Source organism: Canis aureus, chromosome 19 (genome assembly GCF_053574225.1).
Source record: "Canis aureus isolate CA01 chromosome 19, VMU_Caureus_v.1.0, whole genome shotgun sequence".
In the NCBI taxonomy this organism is placed as follows: Eukaryota; Metazoa; Chordata; class Mammalia; order Carnivora; family Canidae; genus Canis; species Canis aureus.
In genome coordinates, this window is record NC_135629.1 from 37,425,824 (window position 1) to 37,447,265 (window position 21,442).

At 43.4% G+C, this 21,442-nt stretch overlaps 1 protein-coding gene across 20 annotated transcripts in view; it reads right to left on the reverse strand.

Moving 5' to 3' along the window:
- The window catches only part of CACNA1D (calcium voltage-gated channel subunit alpha1 D), a 306,232-nt gene that overhangs the window by 152,978 nt on the left and 131,812 nt on the right, over nucleotides 1-21,442 (reverse strand). For all 20 annotated transcript variants that reach the window (XM_077858513.1, XM_077858509.1, XM_077858512.1 and 17 more), the window contains exon 4: nucleotides 6,073-6,212. In XM_077858513.1, the coding sequence (XP_077714639.1) occupies nucleotides 6,073-6,212 (140 nt within the window). The remainder of the gene's footprint in view (nucleotides 1-6,072; nucleotides 6,213-21,442) is intronic.

Sequence of the window (21,442 nt, forward strand, 5' to 3'; positions counted from 1 at the left end):
GTAGAAGCCTAAATACAAACACCACAGTCAATATCTAGAACAATTTCATCATTCCCAATAGTTTTTTAATGTCTCTGTGCAAACATCTCCCTCACAGCCTGATTGACTATCATTTTGGGTTTTTTCCCTTTTCTAGAATCTTTTGTAGATGAAATCATATAGTGTATGTTCTTCTTTTAATTTCTGTTGCTCACCATGTTTTTGAGATTTATCCAAGTTACTACATTTATTCACAGTTCATTTCTTTTTACTATAGGGTGATATTCCAGTGTATCACAATGAATCTATCCATTCACCTGCTGAGAGATATTTGGTTTGTTTCTAGTTTTTCTCCATTATGAATAAAGTCTCTGTGAGCATGTGTTTTCATTTATCTTGGGTAAGTACCTAAGAGTAGTGCTGGTAATGTGGTTGTATGGTTAGTGTATGATTAACATTGTAAGAAGCTGGCAAATTTTTCCAAAGTGAATGCACCATTTTCCATTTCTACAAGCAGTGTGTGAGAGTTCCAGTTGCTCCGTATCTTGGCTAGCATTTGGTATTGTCAGTCTTTTTATATTTAGTAATGCTAATGGATATGTATGTAGGGTGTCATTGTGGTTATAATTTTTGCTTTTCTACTTACTAATGATGTTGAACTTCGTTTCAGGTGCCTGTTGACCATTTACATATGTTCTTTTATGAAGATCTATTTGAATCCTCTGCCTGTTTATGTATTGGGTTGTCTTCTTACTAATGGGTTATAGGAATTCTTTAGATATATTCTAAATGCAAATCATTTGTCATATATCTGTATTGTGAATATTTTTTTCCTAATATGTGCCTTAACTTTTAATTTTCTTCACATTATCTTTTGAGGAAAGAATTTAAATTTTGGTAAGCTCCAAAATTTCAATTATTTCTTTTACAGTTAGTGCTTTTTGGATCCTAAGAAATCTCTGCCTGCCCCAATGTCATAAAGATCTTCCCCTAGACGTTGCACAGTTTTAGCTTTCACATATAGGACTATGATCCATGTTAAGGTAATATCTGTTTATGTTATGAGGTTGGAATAAAAATTCTTTTTTAGTGGATAATGGATAATTATTCCAGCACCACTTGTTAAAAACTGACTAAAAGGGATCCCTGGGTGGCGCAGTGGTTTGGCGCCTGCCTTTGGCCCAGGGCGCGATCCTGGAGACCCGGGATCGAGTCCCACATCGGGCTCTCGGTGCATGGAGCCTGCTTCTCCCTCTGCCTGTGTCTCTGCCTCTCTCTCTCTCTCTCTCTGTGTGTGACTATCATAAATAAATAAAAATTAAAAAAAAAACTGACTAAAATTTAGTACTACAACTTATAATTGAACCCATTGAATTATCAAGGCACTTTTGTCTAAAATCAATTGATCACATACATACGGGTCTATTTCTAGACTAATTCTGTTTCATTGATCTTTATGTCCATTCCTTATGACAACATCATGCAGTAGTCTTGAATACTATAGCGTTACAGTAAGCCTTAAGACCAGATTCCGGCTTTGTTCTTGAGTATTTCTTTGGCTAGTCTAGAGCATCTCTAATTTCCATAGAAGTTTTAGAATAAATTGTCAAACTCTACAACAGCCTTGCTGGGATTTAGATTAGGATTCAATATATAGCTCAGTTTGAGAAGAACTGATATCCTAACAATAACTGAGCCTTCCAATCCATGAACATCATTCTATTTATTTTGGTATTCTTTATCTGCTCTCAGCAAAGTTTAGTCATTTACAGTATGCTATTTATCCCTAAATATTTCATGCGTTTTGATGCTATAGTAAATAACATCTTTAAAATTTCATTTTCCAAATGTTCATGACTAGCATACAGAAATTAACATTTTAATATTGACCTTCTACCCAGAAACATTGCTAAATTCATTCAGAATGCATAATTCTGTACAATTTTATACTCTTAAATTCACTGAAACTTATTTTGTGGCCCAGAATATTTCTTGGTCAAGGTTCCACGTACATGTGAAAAGAATGTGCATTCTGGTCTTGAGTGTTCTAAAAATGCCAAGTTAGTAGGTGGTATTGTTTAAATCTCCCTACACACTTACACTTACTGATTTTCTGCTGATAGGTGTTCTATCAACATTCAATAGAGAAGTATTAAAATCTACAACTAAAATCATAGATATCTCCCATTCTTCCTTTCAGTTGTTTTGCTAGTATGTATGATTATTACATCTTCTTCATGAAAAAATTTTGTACCACTCTACTTTTCTTTTGATTATTTTTCACATAGTATATGTTTTTCTGGCTTTTTAATTTCAAATTATTTGTGTCTTTATAAGTTAGATGCTATAAAATTGGGTCTTGTTTTTTATGTATAACCTCTGGATTCTAATAAGGATTTAGCTGAGTTTATGTCTACCATCTTGCTATTTGTTTTCAGTTTGCCCTGTCCATTGTTACTTTTTCCTTCATCCCTTTTTGAATTAATTGAGCTTTTAAAATTTCTATTAAATCTCCAACATAGACTTATTAATTCTACCTTTATTTTTCTAGTGGCTTCTCTAGGGCAGTGTCAGCAAAAATCTTCTGTAGAGTGTCAGTAACTATTTTAGGATTTGCGGGCCATAAGGTCATTATCACAACTATTGAACTTTGCCATCCTAGCAACAAATAGCCACAGATGTGAATGAGTGTGATGGTCCTCCAATAAAACAATCTTTCAAAGCAGACAGGAAAATACTTTACCAATGTGAAACATTTTTAAAAAGGGCATAAACCATATCTGGCCTATGGGCTAAATAAAGTTTGCTGGTCTATGCTCTAGGGTTTACAATATACATCTCTAACTTATTATAATCTAATTTCAAATAATATTTCATCATATTTACCACCAACTCTATAAGCTCTTTTCAATAGTATATAGCTATTTCCTTCTTCCTGCCCTTTGTGCTATTATTGTCACATATTTTACTTTCATGGAAGCTACTAACTCCACAACACATTTTTACTAGTAACAATTACTCTTAAAGAGATTTTAAAATGAGAAAAAATTTGTTTTTATATTTATCTGTGCATTTACCCTTTCTGGGCATTCTTCATTTCTTTTTTGTTTCATGTTCCTTCAGTGTGAAGAAATTCCTTTACCATTTGTTGAGATATAGGTTTACTGGTGGTGAAGTCTCAGCTTTGGTTTGTCTGAAAAAGTCTGTTTTTACTTCAATTGTAAAAGTTATCTTAACTGAGTAAGAAATTCTAAGGTTGGCACTTTCCCTAGCACTTTAAAGATCTCTCTATGGTCTTCTGACTTCTATAGTGCTGATGAGAAGTCTAGGGATGTCTTTTCTAATTACATTTTCAGATTTTCTCTTTATCCTTGGTTTTGAGCAATTTCATTATGATTATGATGTACTTTGATGTAGCTTTATGTTTGCCTTGCTTGAGCTTTATTGAGTTTCTTAAATTTGTGAGTTTACATTTTTCATCACATTTAGAAAATATGGAGTCATTTCTTCACATATTTTTTCTGGCTCCCCTCTATCTCGTCTCTTCTGAGACTCCAAATATATGTATGTTAGACCACCCACAGGTCACCAAAGTGGTGTTCAATTTCTCTCCATCATTATTCTTTGTGTTACTCGTAGGTCTTTAAGTTCCTCAATTTATTTTCTTCTGTTGTGTCTAATTTGCTATTAAGCCAACACAGAAAAGTTTTTCACCTCTCAAAGTCCCATGTGGTTCTTTCTTAGATTGTCCCATCTCTTCTCATTGTGGTCATGTGTTTCTTTACATCCATAAACATAGTTACAATAGCTATTTTTAAAGTCTTACAAGGCAATATCTACTAATTCCATCATCTCTGTCATTTCTGGGTCTGTCTCTATAGATTGAATTTCCTCCTAGTACTGGATCACATGTCTATAATATTTGACTGGATTCTGGACACTTGTTAAGTGTCTGGATTTTGTTGTCTTTCTTTAAAGGGTGTTGAGTTTTGTTTTGGCAGGCAGTTTTGCACATCAGTTTGCTCCTTTTCAGGCTTCTTTTGAAATATTATTAGCAAAGGATTCAAGTGATCTTTAGTCTTTAGCAGGGCTTAGCAAAAATGTTCCATAAGGGGCCAGAGAGTAAATAGTTTAGGCTTTGCAGACCTAAACTACTCAACTATGTAAACAAATGCATGTGACTATGTTTACAATAAAACTTTATTTGCAAAGATTTGTGACAGGCTGAATTTGGCCCATTGGCCATAGTTTGCCAACACTTACCCTAGAATTAGTTTAGCCCTACTACTAATGGCCCTCATGGGGTCTCTACTGACAGTCCAGGGTCTTTCCATTCTGGTTTAACATAACTTGAACATCTCTCAGATCTATGTGAGTTGTAGTTATTACTCAGCTAACAGTCTCCAGGTTTTCTTTTTTCTCTAAGTAATAATATTTGGCCTCATAGATTCTCACCACTCTGTAAGTGTAGATTATTCTTCAGGCAAAGCTCAAGAGCACTCCAAGGCATATTTATGAAGTTCTTTCTCTGAAAAGCCCCCTCCTTTCCCATACCATGCCTGTCAAATTTCAGCCCCATTAGCATTTCTGGACTTTTGTCTCTGTCTTCTCAATGCAATGAGACCACCACCCTCTGTTTGGTTCCCTGTTTTTGTGCTTTACTATAGTCTGAAAAATGAGGTAGAAAGCAGAGGTGATTGTAAGGTAAGTATAAAAAAAAAATGAGGTAGAAAGCAGAGGTGATTGTAAGGTAAGTATAAAAACAAATGGAGCTAAGCATCTCCATCCTATAGCTGAACACAAAGCCAAGTCTCAGGAGCGGTACAGCAAAATTATTCCAGAACCAAGAGACCTTCTAGGCTCCTGCTTGCCATTAGTGATTAGAGTTCAGCAAAAACAGGAAGGTATGGTACATACCTATTACCTGTTCATTTTAGCTGCACTACCTTTGCAGTAATATCTTAGATGCCATGTCCTATGGTGATTTTTATGAAAGCTGACATTTTCCGCTTAAGTCTAATTATCCCACTGGACCACCATTTTGGATCCCCATTTGAACTTCTGAGGTTTGAAAGGGCAGGCTCAAAACTTATCCCACTCTCCTAATATCCAGCTGTATTAATCTTCCATGAAAAACCAAGGGATTCACAATTTTTTTTTTAAGTAACCTAGAAGAAAAATTATTTCACTCGACTTCAAAAGACCAAAGTTATGGAGATGAACATAGAGAGGTCACTTCACAATCTCTCTCTGTAGGACCAAATATAATTTTAGGAACAACCCACTTTATAGCTGAATAATGAAGACTCAGTGAAGGGATAGAGATTTTCTTTCCCTCTGTGGGTCCAAAGGCCCAGCACACTCCTCTGAAATGGATTCATTTTTTGTCTTCTTGCTGGCAAAATTTCCAGGTGTGCCAGGATCAGAATCACACAATGCAGGCCACCTTCTTTTTTTTTTTTTTTTTTTAAACACTTTCCTTTAACTCAACTGTTTGTGTCTCCTTCCTATGACAGGATTTCAGGAGAATGCCTGCTTATTTGCATTTTCTGGCTTATTTCATTTCATGCCAGATACCTGGCATGATTCAGACACTTGTTTTGTTATTTAAAATGGGACAGTAGCATGCCAAAGTTTTTCCCACAAGTCAGCAGAAAAAATTAATAGCTTTGCTCAGGGATGTTAAATAGCAGAGTACCTCACTAGTCTGAAGGATTTACTAATTTACTGGTTTTGGGATTTTTAACTTATCAGGGTGCTGACTCTAAGAGTTGTACTCATTTGACTCTAACTGCCAGCAGGGCTGGTCTATTTGTGAAGACCCAAGGCCTTGTAAAATGATCCCTCTTACACTGGGAGCTTCAACCCCTTTCTACACACATCACTGGGAAGGAGGTAAGAACAATAAGGGGATTTGAACCAGTCTCTGCCCAGAGACTGACAGTAGCATTATGCATCTTCAAAACCCCCCTGGAAGGTTCTGGCCACAAGTGCCACAGAGAAGAGCAACCATATTCCCTCAAAAAACTGTCGCTTCCCATTACTCCCTGCCTCCCATCTTTCAAACATTTCCCCAAAACAGAAGGCACTTACCCTACTATTACTATAACAAAATCCAGTAAATTCCATCCATTCCTAACATAAGCATTAGGATGTAGCAATAATCCATACGCAATAATCTTCAAAAATGTCTCGACTGTAAAAATAATCAGGAAGGCATATTCTACTTTTTCCTGTGAAGAGAAGCAAAAGGGGTTGGGGGGGTGGGGAGAGGATGGGGAGAAGAAGAAAAAGAAACAGGAATTAGAATCAATATCTCTGAGACATAAGCATTTTTCTCCAAGCAAAGTTTTATTATGAGAAATGGCACCATTAACACAGCACCTGTGCCAGGAAGGCGTTTTAATTCTAACACTGAATTTCTCATAAGCAGCTAAGTGTAAAACACTTTTCATTCCAGGCTGCATGACTGCATTTTGCCACCTGCCCTGATGTGTGTGCAGTGAGTCTGCCTAGGACATAAAGGGCCTGTTTGTTATTTGCACACACTTGCAAAACGCAGCATGTTTTCCTCCTGAGATTGCCAAATCAGGCCCAGAAGAGCACAAGGGGGCAACAAAGATTCCAACAGCGGCTTTGAACAGAATGTCCTTTGGAAGAAAGGAAGATGTGTCTGCTTTGACCCTCTCTCTTCCTCTTGGGTTTACACCCGCTTTCTAAGTTCAGGGTCCTCTTTGTCACAGAGCAGCAAGGTGACCTCAGCAAGTCCCTCTTCACCTCTGTATTTAAGTCTCCTCACCAACACAGACGGGGAGCAAATTTCAGAATGGCAATGCCCCTGCCTGCGTACTGGCATGCAGCTTCTCCCAGCTGCCGCTGCTGAGTGGTCCCCACACACCATCCCAGGGAGCCTGGGCTCAACCTCTGCGTGTCCTGCCCTCCTCCCAGCCCCGGCAGCTGTTCCCATCTGGCTGCCCAGACCTCTGAGACTCAGCCCTCAGGCTAGCTGACTCTTAGAACCCTCCTTGCTCCAACTCCGGTGATTTCATGAGCCCAGAGAACACATCCATCAGCAGGTCTAAAAACATTGAATCCTTTCCTCTTTTGTAAAGGTTTCCTTTATGCAGCTTCAGCTTTAATAGAAACACTGACCCACTGGGATGTGTGCAATTAATTTTATAAGAGGCATTCCCTGGCAAGAGGCTACTTAATAACTCAATGAAAAACCATCAGCAATTAAAACTCTTCCACATGGGCCATAAAGCCCTCCACAAATATTAATTCTACCCTGTGGGACCCAAGGAAATTTACCCAATACCTTAGGAAAATGGAAATCATGGAATTCACTTATTAAGATGCCTGGTACAAGAGGTCAAATAAATTTGGCTCACGAAACACTTAGTGAGCATCTCCATCTATATGACCAACCCCACACCAGGAGCTAGGCTTAGAAAAACAGCTCCATTGCCATCCCTAGCCTCAAAACGTTTAGCCTGGTGGGGAAGTGAGGATTCCAAACATAAACACTGTGAATGCCCCAAGACAAATACCAGAAAGTGTGATTCTGCATCCTGAGCCTTCTGAGAAGGTCAAAGGACTAGTCCACTCCTACTCCACCAGGACTTTGCTATGTGACCGCTACAAGATGGCTTCAGCCACTTTGCTACCAAAGTACTACCTCTCTATCACCTGGCCTGACCTTCCTGTATCTCCCCCTCCCCCCCCATTCTCCCTCTCTACCACCAGGGCAGCCATCCAACCACTGCCAGACCCCAGCCTTCACCTCCCATTCCCTCCTTCCTGCTAGTCTTGCTGAAAAGCCAGCTGGTCAGTTCCTCCCTCCAGGGTCCCTGCCATCCCTACCCTGTCCTCCAGAGCTCCCTTTGATCCTTGATCACCATCAGAGAGCTCTAATAGATTCTTTTGTGGTGCGAGTTAGCCAGAGTTAGGGTTTTCAACCATATAGAGTCTCACTTGTCCCCCAACCTCCACACCCATGCTTCCCCCAGACCCCCCAACTGGCCCTGCCCTCAGCCTGGCTCATCCCCTCATCAGGCTGCCAAGACCTTCCATGAACACAACCCCTTCCCCTTTCCCTACAGTCAAGCCCTCCAGGCATGCATGAGCCTTCAGACCTCCAGTGACTCCCTTATTTATTCTCCATATTCCCTGATAGCCGGGAGGAGACTGACTTTGTTACTGGCTAGGGAGGGGAGAGATCCAGGAAGGCTTCAATGAGGCAGTGACGCTAATTTTGAGGGCTAAAGGGAGAGCGCACTTCTGTTACAGAAGCCAAAAATCCCTGAAAATACCAACCCACCATACTCAAATTAGACCCTGACCACCAAATGTAGGTTGTCAATATGTTTCCAAGACTTAGAGTTCTAGGGGAAAAAGATAAGCTAAAAACAGCATGCTGATTTTACAATTCCTTTTCCCTTTTTATCCCTTCTGCTTTATTTACTAGGCCAGACAGAGAAAAAAGGCTTTTGCTGTCATCAATATTCATAGCAGTTACATCCCTACGTCAACACAGTGTTATACTTTAGAGCAGAAAAACAAGGCAGGGAACAGACAGTACATCTAGCAAACACAGCTTGTTTTTCCTCTTTGGCTCTTATTTGTAAGTAATATTGCCACAATAATACGAGGGCCATTAGTGTAACTGCATTGCTTAGGGTTCTTCTATATCCCCTTCTCTTGTCCTCTTCTCCCTTTTAAACAATTGGGTTTCTCTTTCTAAAAATCCTTAGTGCATTGCATTGCTTGATGGAATTGATTGTAGGAAATATAACCTTGCTTTAATATGATCTTTATTATGGAGACTCTACCATGATGCCAATTGAACCTTCTTAGCCTGGAGAGCATACTAGCCCAGTTTGCCTAGAAGCCAGGGTCATTCTTGGACCCAGACCTTCCCTTAAAAAGGACTCATATATATGAAGCAAATATACCTCCACAGTAAGCAAATGTAATATTTTTAAAAATTTGTGAAACAACAATCATGGGAAGGAGAGGTAATTATTTACTTCACACAAGAATTGTTCATTTGAGAAAAGAATGGTGAGTTGGTAATCTGAAAAGGAAGTCACCAGGGAGGTCATGTTCCTAACTGGGCAAGGTGGGAATGCACACCCAGCTGAAGAGGCCCAGGGAGATGCTGTGCAGAGAAGACATGGAGTCTGTGGCCCAGATAGTGGAGAGCACAGCGGATCGGCATGGCTGAGGAAGAGGCAAGCAGGAACCCTCCAGAACTGGACACAAAAGAAGGTATCCTGGGGGCTGAGCTGCTTCGTAAAAGCTAATAACCCCAGGCTAAACAGAAAGGTTAAATAATGCCTGCATCCCAATCTCCCTGCATATGCCAGGGAGGCCACACACCTGCACGTTCACCCAACCAGCAGCAGGGATTCTTCTCCCTGGCAGGGGATCCTGGATGAGTAGGACCTGTCAAATATCCTTTTAAGAAACCACCAACTCCCCTTTACATGAAGCCACCCTATGTATGGATGAGAGTCACCATGAGACCTCAAGTCACCTCAAGCTACCAGAAATAAAGGCTCAAAATATAATTCAGAAACCTGAAAGGCCTTCTTTATAAACAGTGAGGATCCACCATACAGAAGCATCTCTGTACCAGTCAATCATACATCGAACCTTGAGAAACAGTCAACTAGAAGTGGGTGGAAGATGCCAGGATCCTTGGTTATACCTGGTTCTCTCTTTTCCTATTCTAGGGGAGCCTTTCACTAGTATTGTAGTCAGAACAGCTACCCAGCCAGCCATCCCTGGGTACCAGGGTCCTCCTCAGGAAGCATAATCTGTATCTTCAGAATTCCCAGCCTGCTGTCAGAAGGTAACAAGGATTTGACGAACCAGGTAAGGCTCAACTCTTTGCTGGGTTATCTACCTACATGGCCCCAAATCTTTGGAAAGGCTCTCCTGGCTGACACCCCGGTGGTAGCTGTTCCTTCCACACACACACTACTCTTCCTCACCCTGTGGTCTCAGGTTCCCTATTGGCAGGGATCATCTCTCACTGTCTTTGTAGTCCCAGCACCCAGCCCCGCATGGGGCATTACAAGGTACTCAACAGGAAGTAGAGAAGAAGCAATACAATAACAAAGCTAGACCTAAAGGGGACTCGAAAAACCTGAGATTTTGTGATCCTAGCATACATATCAAAAGCAAGACAACAAGGGTATGTATCTAGGTTGCTACTAACCCTTTCTAGAACAAGCATGGAAGAAATGGTCACACTGCTGAGTTGAGGACTGATCTCAACACCTCATCTGGTCCTTCCTTTCCATCTTGACCTGAGCCCACAAGGAATGCCCTCATCCCTCCTTCCCTTGCCTCCTCTTTCAGCTTTCTCACTTTTCTTCCATGAAAACCTTACACTCTGCGAGAGGTCCCCCGCTTCCCCTCCCAGTGCCCACCCTCTTGTGTATGAAAACCCCTCTCCAGAGTGGACACAAGGCTGGAAGAAGCCCACCCTGGGGGAGTGGAAAGAATACAAGGCTTGTCGTCACCTATCTATTATTTTGCAAGCCCCAGCTCAGCCTCTATTTCAGGTCTATGTCCCATTCCCTCTCTTCTAGAATGGTTTCCTCCACCTCACATTCTCATCAGGCTAAGCTCTCCATGTCCTCCAAGACTCAGTTTAAATAATACTTTCCCAGAGAAAACTTTGCTGACCTTCCAGACAAAATGAAGGCCTGCTGTTAGACGCTGTCAAAGCCCATGATACTTTGTCATGGTCTTATTCACAATGGAAATTTTAAATTCTTTAAAGTTATCTCTTTAATGTTTGTCTCTTCTGGTGAGTGAACTTCTATAAGATCAGAGACCATTTTTATTTCATGCATCATTGTATTCTCAAGGCTTGCCACAAAAAAAAAAAAAAACCCTCAATATTTATAAATGAATAAATAAATGAGGAAAATGTGAGGTTTTGATCAAACATTATTCACTGTCCCTTCCTGCTAAGGAGTTCCATAATTGTTTTAGTCTGCTCGGGCTACCATAACAAAATACCATAGACTGGAGGGCTTAAATAGCAGATTCCTCACAGTTCTGGAGGGCTGGAAGTCCAAGACCAAGGTGCCAGCTAATTTGATGTCTGATGAGAGCTTTCTTTCCACCTTGCAGATGATTGACGTTCTATTATGTCCTCATCTGGCCTTTCCTTCACGTGTGTCTGGAGAGTTCTCTCTTCCTCTTCTTATCCAGGCACTAATCCCATTCATGGGGGCCCCACCCTCATGACCTAATCACCCCTTCCAAAGGCCCTACCTCCCAATACCATCATTCAGGGGATTAGAATTTCAATATGAGAATTTTGGGGAGGGAGAGAAAGGTGGGGACACCAACATCCAGTCCATAGCAATAATACCAGGGCACCCTGGTTTTGCTCTATTCCAGAAAAAAACATCCGAGACAAAATGCCAGGGAAAAGCTATTCTGCTCTATAACTGCAGCACTCCTCAAAGAGGTGGGACAGGGTCTTGATGTAAGAGTGAGGAGCACACACAAAGGCTGACCACTCAAGGATGATGAGCACACAGGGGTGAGGGTCAGGCAAGGGGAGGGACACAGGGCCTCGTCTGCCAGGCTATGGGGCTTGGCCTCTGTCTCTGGCCTGGAGTAAAAGCATGTTGAACCAGACAACCTCTTCCAGCTGGAAAACTGCAATTTTCTACCACCTGGGGAGTAAAATCTGGACCCAGTTTCACAGCAAGGTTCTATGAGGCCCAGAGACCCCCAAGAAGACAGCCAACTGAGAGTAGTGGCCATGCTGTTCAGGGGTTGGGTCACCTGAGGTCACTGCAACACACTTGGGCCAGGCTTGCTGAGGGACCCTCGCACGAGCTGCCACGCACAAGGCAGGAGGTGAGAGTGGGGAGCTGTGGGGCTACGGTGACAGCTTCTGTAAGCGATTCCATGTCTAGTCAAATTGCAGTGGGTGAGCTGTGGGAGAGCGGCTGGCAGGCAGGCCTGAACTCAGGGCTGCTTGGATGTAAACAGAGGTAATGTTCTCCTCTGCAGGTAGTAATGAAAGATGGATTTCCCTGGCCTCTAATGGGCAGTTTAATGCCCCGTTTACATGAAGAAACTGGCTAGAATAGTCAGTTTGCCTTCATTTTTCTCTACCTTTGGTTTAAAAGTACAAATTTTAGATGATGTTTGTGTCTCCTGAGTCCAATTCCAGTTTCTACGGCTGAGTCACCCTGGTTGAGTCATCTACCCCTGGGCTTCTCTGCTTCCTGGTCTGGAGAAACAGGAGCACTGTCCTCGCTCCACCCACCCAGGTTATGGTGACAATTAAGGCCCCCCCCCCCTTCCAACTCCCTCAATGAGGACTGATGTGAGGCAGCTCTCCCAGTCCTGACAGAGGGCTATGGAACTCATCCCTGAAGGTCCTATCAAAGTCCAGTGACCCCATGATCAGCCAGATAGGGAGGACCCTTGCCTAGAGAGGGCTAGTGGAAGAAGCCAGCAGGGTGGCCTGGCTGGCCCCTCCATGGAGACCAGCCTCAAAACGTCTTGTTTGTGGGAGGACAGCCACATCGCACCTGGGGTGGAGGAAGCTAACAAGGCACTGTCTCCATGTGGCCTCCTCACTCACTGGCAGACCAGAGGTCGCAGTGGCTCTGCTGCCACATGCAGCAAAGCATGGTTCTTGCCACCGTGAAAACTCCCAGGGTACCAAAAGCACCTATCCTTCCTCTGAGATTTGCTCCTTTTCTACTCTCCATCCACAAGCTACAGGGGTCAGCAGGTGGCCCACATTACTGGTTCAGGGACAGGCATGTGACCCACACACACCAACCAGGTTCAATGAGAGCCACACTTGGGGTTTTCACTTCAGCAACTAGGCAAGAACTTCTGTCATTGGCTGGACTTAGATCTGAGTGGCAGTAAGAGTGGAGTTACCAGGAAGACATAGAATGAAGAACCAACGTCAAGAAGAGTCAAGCCAAAGTGTGCAGAGAGTCAAACAGAAAAACAGAAACTCAGAGGCAAGTATCAGACTTTGATGCCTTTGTAAGAGCCCCTGAATGAAGCTGAACCTGAAGCCAAAAATCTCCCTCTTGCTTTGGGCTTTTCAGTTATAAAAGCCAATTCACTGCACAAGTTTGAGTTGGGTTTTTGGTCAATTATAACAAAAACGTCCTAGCTAGCTACACAGCGATACTACAGGATCACTCTGCTTCCCTAAAAGTGAAAGCATGTAAGATAAACTTCAGCAGCTCATTTCTCAAGAGATTCAACTCCTTTAAGGATTCCCTCTGACCCACAGGCTTACAGAAGGTTCTCTATATACAGGACCCATGAGCCCTGCAGGTCGTTGCTTCTGGATATTCATCTAGGCTCAGCCTTCCAAAGAGACTCCTTCAATCCCCTCCATTTTAAGTTGCGGTCCTCTAATTTCAACCAGCTTCCCACATTCCTTCCCATAAACTCAAAGCCTCGGACTTGCCTTGCTTCGCATTCCACCCATGTGGGGCCCTAAATTGTGGGTCCCCCTAGTAGCAGGTGCATTCTGCGGTTGGTTGTTGTGCACCTCCACACCCAGTTCCGAGGCCAAGCCTCTGCCTGCCTCCACCCCACCATGCTTGGCAGTTCAAGCATCTTATTTGCAATTCAACAGTATTCACTGGGCACCTACTCTATACTAGGCACATTCCTGAACACCGCAGACAACTAAGATAGTGTTGGTGTCCTAATGGAAGCCGGCAGAGGCATATATAAACATTTTAAGACACAGCAGATGACAATCAAAGGCAAAGTAGAGTATTGGGGATCTCCTGTGTAGAAACAGGAGGGTGGAGTAACTCCTTGTGTCTGGAGCATTTGGGAAAGCTTCTTTAAAAGTATAGGGCTGTGTCACATATGTGACTGTGTCACAGTTCCCTCATATGGCATCCCCAAGGACCTCTACAATCCATCTATGGTCTACTACCAACAACCAATCGGTATCTGTTACCCTGCAGGGTACAGGGCCACCACTCAACCTGATCCCCTTCCTCTTCCCTTCCTCCTCCTCCTCTGTTCCACTCCATCCATTTCCATAACACCCTCACATATGTCATATTCACCGGGACTTCTGGTCTTTGTGGCTATTCTTCTCCATGACCCAAAGCACTTCTATTTATCTCAATCGTGCTCCACCATTTCAGGGAAGGCTAGGGAGTTTCATTTCCTCTTGAGCACCAACTACGTATGAGGCCATGAACCAGAACAGAGAAGGGCAGGGCACTGCTCTGTTTTCAGCTCCTGCTCTGGCTGGGAAGGAGAACCCATTGATGCGTTATCTTCTACTATTTGTAGATCGTCAGTACCTTGGGGGCAAGATCACTGAATCTACCTCTGCAGATTCTCTCGCCATCCCGAGCAGAGATTTAAGCCCTAATAACTACCAAGAGGCATCTACCACAAAGAAGGAAAAACAGAGACATACTCCTAAGGCCGCATCGCTAAGCCCCTGGGGGCCAAGACCCTGTCTCACCATCAGGGAGCACTGACAAGCTCTACCACCCAGGCCAGAATCCCATCCGCCCTCTCTCACTTGGAGATACATGTCAAGCCTTTACACCCCACTCTGACAGCTCCGGTCAAGGTGGATGGAGGAAGAAGAATACGTGACCTATGTGGGACTCATAAAAGCCACCCACTGCCTCTCTCAGGGACGGGGGGCCTGGGTCACATCACAGCTGCCAAACACCCATCATTCTAGAAAAGCCACCTTCCTCACATTGGTTACTTTGTATGACATGAGCCAAATGCTCCAACATGCCCACCTCCCTGGCTGAAAAGAAAGAAATGAGCAAACATTTCAAAATGGCAGGAACTAAGTAAGCTAAAAACCAAACATTTTCATGTGATGAGAAAACAGTCATTTCTTTCCTTCATTAACAGAGATAAGGACAAACCTTTTAAATCTGCATATGGGTTAAATTCCCTGACATCAGTTACAGATGAAATCTCATCTCATTCCCCTGATGCGCAGTCATACCCCTGCAAGCATGCCATCTGCACCCTGGACATTGCACCTGGAGTGTGAGGAAACACCTTCCCATTTCTTTCTTCAGCAGGCCCTCTACACTATGGGGTAAGACAGGCAGAGGGGGGATTTCTACTCACATCCTCACGCGAGGGTCACAGATGCCGAGTTCCTTCTGGTCACAGCCCACAGGAACAGCGACCATGCCCTCTGTGTGAGGAGCCCTGACCACACCCACCCCCTCATGCAACCCCACGCCCACCGAATCACACCTGGGCTTCTGGGCTGTTCCACCTAAGTCATGGCAGGATGCCCTTAGCTTAGGGTCACCCAGGCGACTGAGCATCCTGAGGAGGTCCCTGCTGCTAACTTCTCCGTGTTGGTACCTGGGGTGGGCCTGGTCCCACTGAATGTGAGCAGTCACTCAGAAGTACTTTCACCTCCTACAGGGGAGGCAAGAGAGCCTGGAGGCAGGTTCTGGCTCTGCCACTTACCTGCTTTGTGGGTTCAGACAAGTGACTTTTCCCCTCCTCCGCACCACTGCTTCTCCATTGTAAAATGAGAGAACCAGGGTCTGCATGTAGCACAATCCATGGATGCTGGCTCCTTTTATTGTTGTGTCTATGGCCACCACTCAGGAAAGGCACAGGGCCTGGCACAGAACTAAGTGAGCCTTGGGACCATGGCCTAACTCCCTGCCAAGCCTGCGGGTCTCCACACCCACAGTGTAGACATCCCTTCCAGGTGGGCCTGCTCCAGTTAGCACGGGCTCCACCTCTGAGGGAGAAAGCTGCTCCATCTGAACCTGCTCCAACACCTTTCTGGACTGTCCTGCAAGTCTGCCTGTGGCCACTCCTAGAACAGTTAGGAGGGGAAACCGGCCCTGGCTCTTAGGCCCCATGTTACTGCCCCTTCCCTCACTGTGAAAGCAGAGGACAGGTATCTGTGGGGCAACGGCAAACAGGCAGCATTCAGCTCTTCAGCTGTTGCCTTCTGCCAGAGAAACTACATCTCTGGCAGCTGAGATGAACAACCGTAGTCCATGGTCCTCTTTCCCAATGAATGTGCTGAGAACATAGATAATTTCTTTCTGAATAAATTTATGAATCAAAGTTTAAAAACACATAAAGTACAGAGTCTATAATTGAGATAAAGTATGTAATACATTCACTCAGAAGATTAATAACTCCAAGCCTATAATTCACCATTACTTTAGAATTAGAAAGTAAAATAAAGTTAATTTAAAAGACATTGGGCAGTTTAAAAACCAGGCACCACCCAACCATGGCCTTGAAGTGGAAATCAATACACAGTCAATGACGGAGCAGAACAGATCCTCTGCAGGCCCACGCCAAGCTGCGAGTGTCATTTGCATTGATCTGGTCCTGCCAAATGCCCATCACTTCGCACTTCCCAGAGGCTGCAGCAAGGGCTCTGTACCACCTCACCAAGCTCAGGATCCCCATGGGCTTTCTTCAAGCAATTCTATTCCCAGAAAGACAGGTGGTTCCTGAAGCAGCTACAAGAGGAGTCTATTCGATCAGGTGACTAAACTAGTTTAGAATGCCACTATCCTTTTTAAAGTAATTTTTTGCTTACTATCTACCTAGCTCCAAGAAAGAACTCTAAGCAGCAAGAATATGAACATTTGAAGATAGTAAGAAAGAGAATGCGATATCGCTGTTTTTTGAAAAGGCAGGAGAGGATGTCTGCGATACATTACCATAGGAATCATATGAGTAAGATCCCTTAGTGTCTGGGGGAAAAAAAAAATCTCTTAATAAGCCAGTCTGCAGTGTGGACAGCCAAGCTGTAGAGGCTTGGCTCTGAAAATGAGATCAAGGGGCATTTTCTCTCTGCTTTTAGGTGTCCTTGATTTGTCTAGGTCTTTCTCATTGAAGACCTTTAAAATCAGTTGAAGTTTTTTTTAAAAATCAGCTGAAATTCTAGATATTTAAGACAAAGGAGTACGCTGAGAAAAATTAACAAAGGAAATGAAATGAAGGGATCCCTGGGTGGCGCAGCGGTTTGGCGCCTGCCTTTGGCCCAGGGCGCGATCCTGGAAACCCGGGATCGAATCCCACATCGGGCTCCCGGTGCATGGAGCCTGCTTCTCCCTCTGCCTGTGTCTCTGCCTCTCTCTCTCTCTCTATCATAAATAAATAAATAAAAATTAAAAAAAAAAAAAAGGAAATGAAATGAAGCAGGAGTAAGACCCTGACAAAGATGTAGACAGTGAAGACACAGCTTTATTAGGATGTCTCTGAGATTTCTAACCGCTGCAGTGAAAGGGAGAAATGAGACCAGTGACACAAGTCACCTCCTTTGAATGAAACTGTTTCTCAGCACAGAAAAATATTTCTCCAGAGCATTTGCATAGAGAGAAGGATCAGTTGACAGTATGAATTGAGCACCAATTATGGGAAGTAGACTAACATTTGCCTGTCTTCATGGAATTTGTACTGTAATAGAGAGAGGACTTTTAAAATAAATACATAGGAAATTAATTTTGTGGTTTACAACCAGCAAATTTTGAAAAATGGAAAAAATCAATGCAGAGAAAATACCAGAATTTAGTAAGGGTAAGTATCTTCATCAAATTTCATGTTTCAAATGACATACACGTATGTTTGGGAATTACAGTGTAAAAATATATCTGTTACTGTTGGCCAAAGTTAAAAAAAAAAAAAAAAGTTGAAAAACACAGCTCTAGAAGTTAATAATCTGAACCCACCAGTGGACACCAGTAGGGATAAAGACCCACTCAAGGCCACACAGGGAATGGCTCATAAAGAGTCCTAACTGGGAGAGTGAGAGAGTGACACCCACCTCCCCACCTACTCCTGGGCCCTAAGCCTGGGCCCACAGGTCAGAAAGAAGCAGGGCAGGGAGAATGGGGGCACGTGAGAAGACCTGGGCTACATGCCCACCCCAAACCAGAGCCTGTGGACCAAAGGTCAACAGAAGCTAGGCATCCTCAAGCAGGCATGGGGCTGCTTTAGAACAAAGTTGTCAAAGCAATGGGGCACTGTGACTCAAAGGAGAAACAAGAGAGAAGGGGCTCCTTTTACCCAGCTACATTACTGAAAAAGGCACCAGCTCCCCCCCCCCGCCCTGCCAGCAGAGCACATTTGCCTGTCTTCATTCACTGAATGAGATGATTTTCTCCCTCAGCTTCCTCTACATGGTGAACTGATCTCCCCAAAGAAAAATCTTGTAAGGAAGCATGAGGCTGTGGGTGATGAAGAACATGCTCAAATTCCAGTCCTGCCTGGACAGGCTGGGTTGCCCCAGAGAAAGCGCTGAGATTCTCTAGCAGCAGGTTCCTCATCCTCTCAATGGGGACACCACCACCATCAGGTAATTAAAGATGCATACTGCTGTCAGGAGATGCCTGGCATATGCCTGGCACTCAATAAAGGGGCTGCTGTCGCCCTGATGACTGTGAATGTCACACAGAAAGGTCTCCACAAGCTCTGGGATGAGGCAGGCAGAGGACCTTTTTCCAATCAAGGAATCAAGCACAGGGTTCTGCAAAGATGAGCTATGTTACCACCATGCTAAGGCTCAGAGGGGCACAGCATTCCCTACTGCCACCACCATTGTACCCTATGACAAAAAATAGTATTGGAGGCTCAGAAAACACAGGAAAGATCATAAACAAGCACCTTGAAATCACAGCCACTAGAGTCCTGTTTGGCTACCTGAAAGCTAAAAACTATATCCATCCTGTTAATTCAGGCACAGGCAGATAGATGCCTTTTTAATGGTTTCATAATCACTAAGATCAATCATCATTTTAATAATGATTAGTGTTAGAAAAGGCAACAGGCTTAATCATAACTGCCTCAATTCAAAATTCATTAACACCCTGTGACCAACTAAAATCATAACATGGAGCCTTGTATTTCATAAACATACCTCCTTAGAGAACTGCCACGCAGCTTAATTTCTCTATTTTAAAGCTGCCTTGACAGGTCAGTAAAGTTCACTTCTCAGTGTCACTGCTGGATGAAGTTCACATTCGGGCAAACTCAAATCATGAGGATCACTTCGAGACATCTGAACATAAGGAACCAGAAAAGCTTAAACAACTAAATGGATGCTATTTTCTAAATATCTAGGTTCATTATTTATAAAACATCCTAGTGAGTTAGGATGAAATGGAGCAAATACAGGTTTTCCTTTAATTACAGTAAATGCTGGTGAATCAGACCTCAAATGTCTGGAAATTACTACTTTCTCCAACTTGAGATCCTGCTCAAATGCCAAACTTAAAAAAAAAAAAAAAAAATCCAAATCCAGAACAAAGAGTTCAACTGTAACATCCAGTCTTGTCTCTCTCTCTCTTTTTTTTTTTTTTTTTTTTTTTTTTTTTTAACAGCTCAGACATATGAGAGTCCAGAGAGGGAGAGAAAGATAGGAGGTAAGACAAGCCCCCATTAGAGTCAAGAAATGGTAAGGAAATGAGTGGTGTCTGAAAGACAAGTGGCTGTATCATCTCTGGAGGGCCCGCACTCTACTTTTAAACAACCAGACCTGTCCATAAGCCAGGACAAGGAACACAAAATCTACCTGGATGACATCTGGCTCCCAGTCCTCAGCTGAGCAGGACAGTGAATTTGTGGAGTCAGACAGTTGGGGTGGAAAGTTCCCATTTGGTCCAGCTATCTAACCTGGCACAAGCACCTCACTCTCCTGAGCCTTGGCTTCCTGGTCAGTGAGCACATGACCAAAGGAATAAATGAGATCACGTGTAATGCCCAGGCACACGATAAATGGCTGCCATTAGGATACCGGGAATGGAGGCTAGCAGTGCAGGGCTTGAAACTCCTACACTAGAAACACTCCAGACTGATTTCCTTTTAACCAATGCATCCAATGAACTGACCCTCTGCTCCTTCTGGGTAAGATAATGGTGAATGTCCAATCCAAGCCATACTAAACTCACTTGGCTCCAACGTCAACTTCTAGATAGCTCATATGTTTTTGTTCCCCATAGGCGAGGTACATGCTTATCCAGAACTGGTTATGTTTGCTCCCAAGTTTATATCAGATGGACTACCCAACTTAAGTGAAAACCACTTGGAGTGACAAGATAGGAGTGTAGGAAGAGTTGTTACTTCCATAAAAAACCAGGCTACATCCTTTGGAAGTACTGGATAAGAACACTGCTGAAGATTCTTTTGTTGAATTGGACATGAGTGGCATGACAGACAAGATAAGGGAAAAACCGTAAGCTTTTAGAATTGCTCTCAGCTTTCTTCTGAGAGATCGAAGTTCTTATTCTATTTTTAAAAGAGACTGGAAATTGTAGGCACATTCTAGGTGTAGTTTATGCAAGAAAGAAGATGGACACTCTTACCAGTACATGCATAATATTAAAAAAAAAGAAAAAGCTTTTGTCCTACTCCAAAAGATTGACAAATGTCTCGTTCTATATCCTAGGTTAAAATAATCTTTAATATGTGCTTATATCTTTACCAACTTCTTACAATAACCAACTTAGAGGTCAGATATAAGAGCAGGTGCAGCAGGAGCCAGGACTCACTTTTTCCTCAGCTCCCATCTGAGCTCTAGTACGCGACTACATTTGCCATGAGTCTGTCCCTACAAATGGCATCACAGAGTGCAAACGTGTTGTCGGTCACCAGTGAATGTGTGTTCAAGTAAAAGTATTGCTCTTATGACAATTTGCGAAGCACAGGTGGAGTACCCAGTACCACCACTGCCTGTGTACTTGGGCTTCGCATTTGCAAACTTCCCAAAGTGGAGTGCTTGGTCACCACTTCAGCCATGCTAGGGGGACATGCTCATGTGCATGTGCCTGTGCGGTGGTAGTGGCAGCATCACCTGCTAGGGCAGGACGAAAGAAAGGAGTTATGCAATGTGTACGAGCATGAAAGTGTACATGACATACATGTCCTACATGGGAGAGGAGGAGGGCGGCAACTGGTCAGAGTTCCCCAGAAAATCACCCAGGTGCTGACTGCTAACCCCTGACCGTCACTGTGACTTCAGTTATACTGTCAACAACTCTTGCATTCTATATTTTGTTCTAAGTTCAATAACCAGTCTGCTGAGCATCTGCTGTGTGTGAGGTGAAGAAAGGAAGCAAGGTTTTCTCCTGAGAGTCTATATACCTTCCCGTAGATGGGCTCACCTGCGTCAGAGACCGAAGATCAGCCTCACCTTACAGCCGACTATAGTCATCGATCACTGAAGACCACTCACGTCCGCATGAAGGCAACCAGGCGAGCAGTGCCACCTTCTTGGGCTACATTAGCCTACCAAGGACAACTCAAAACTTGTACTTCTCCCCAGACTAGGGGTTGGCAAATCCTAGCCCACAGACCATATCCCAGATTCTCCTAAATATACTTTCATTGCAGCACAGCATATTCATTTGTTCACGAACTGTCTGTAGCTGCTGAGGCATCGCCCACATAGCCTCAA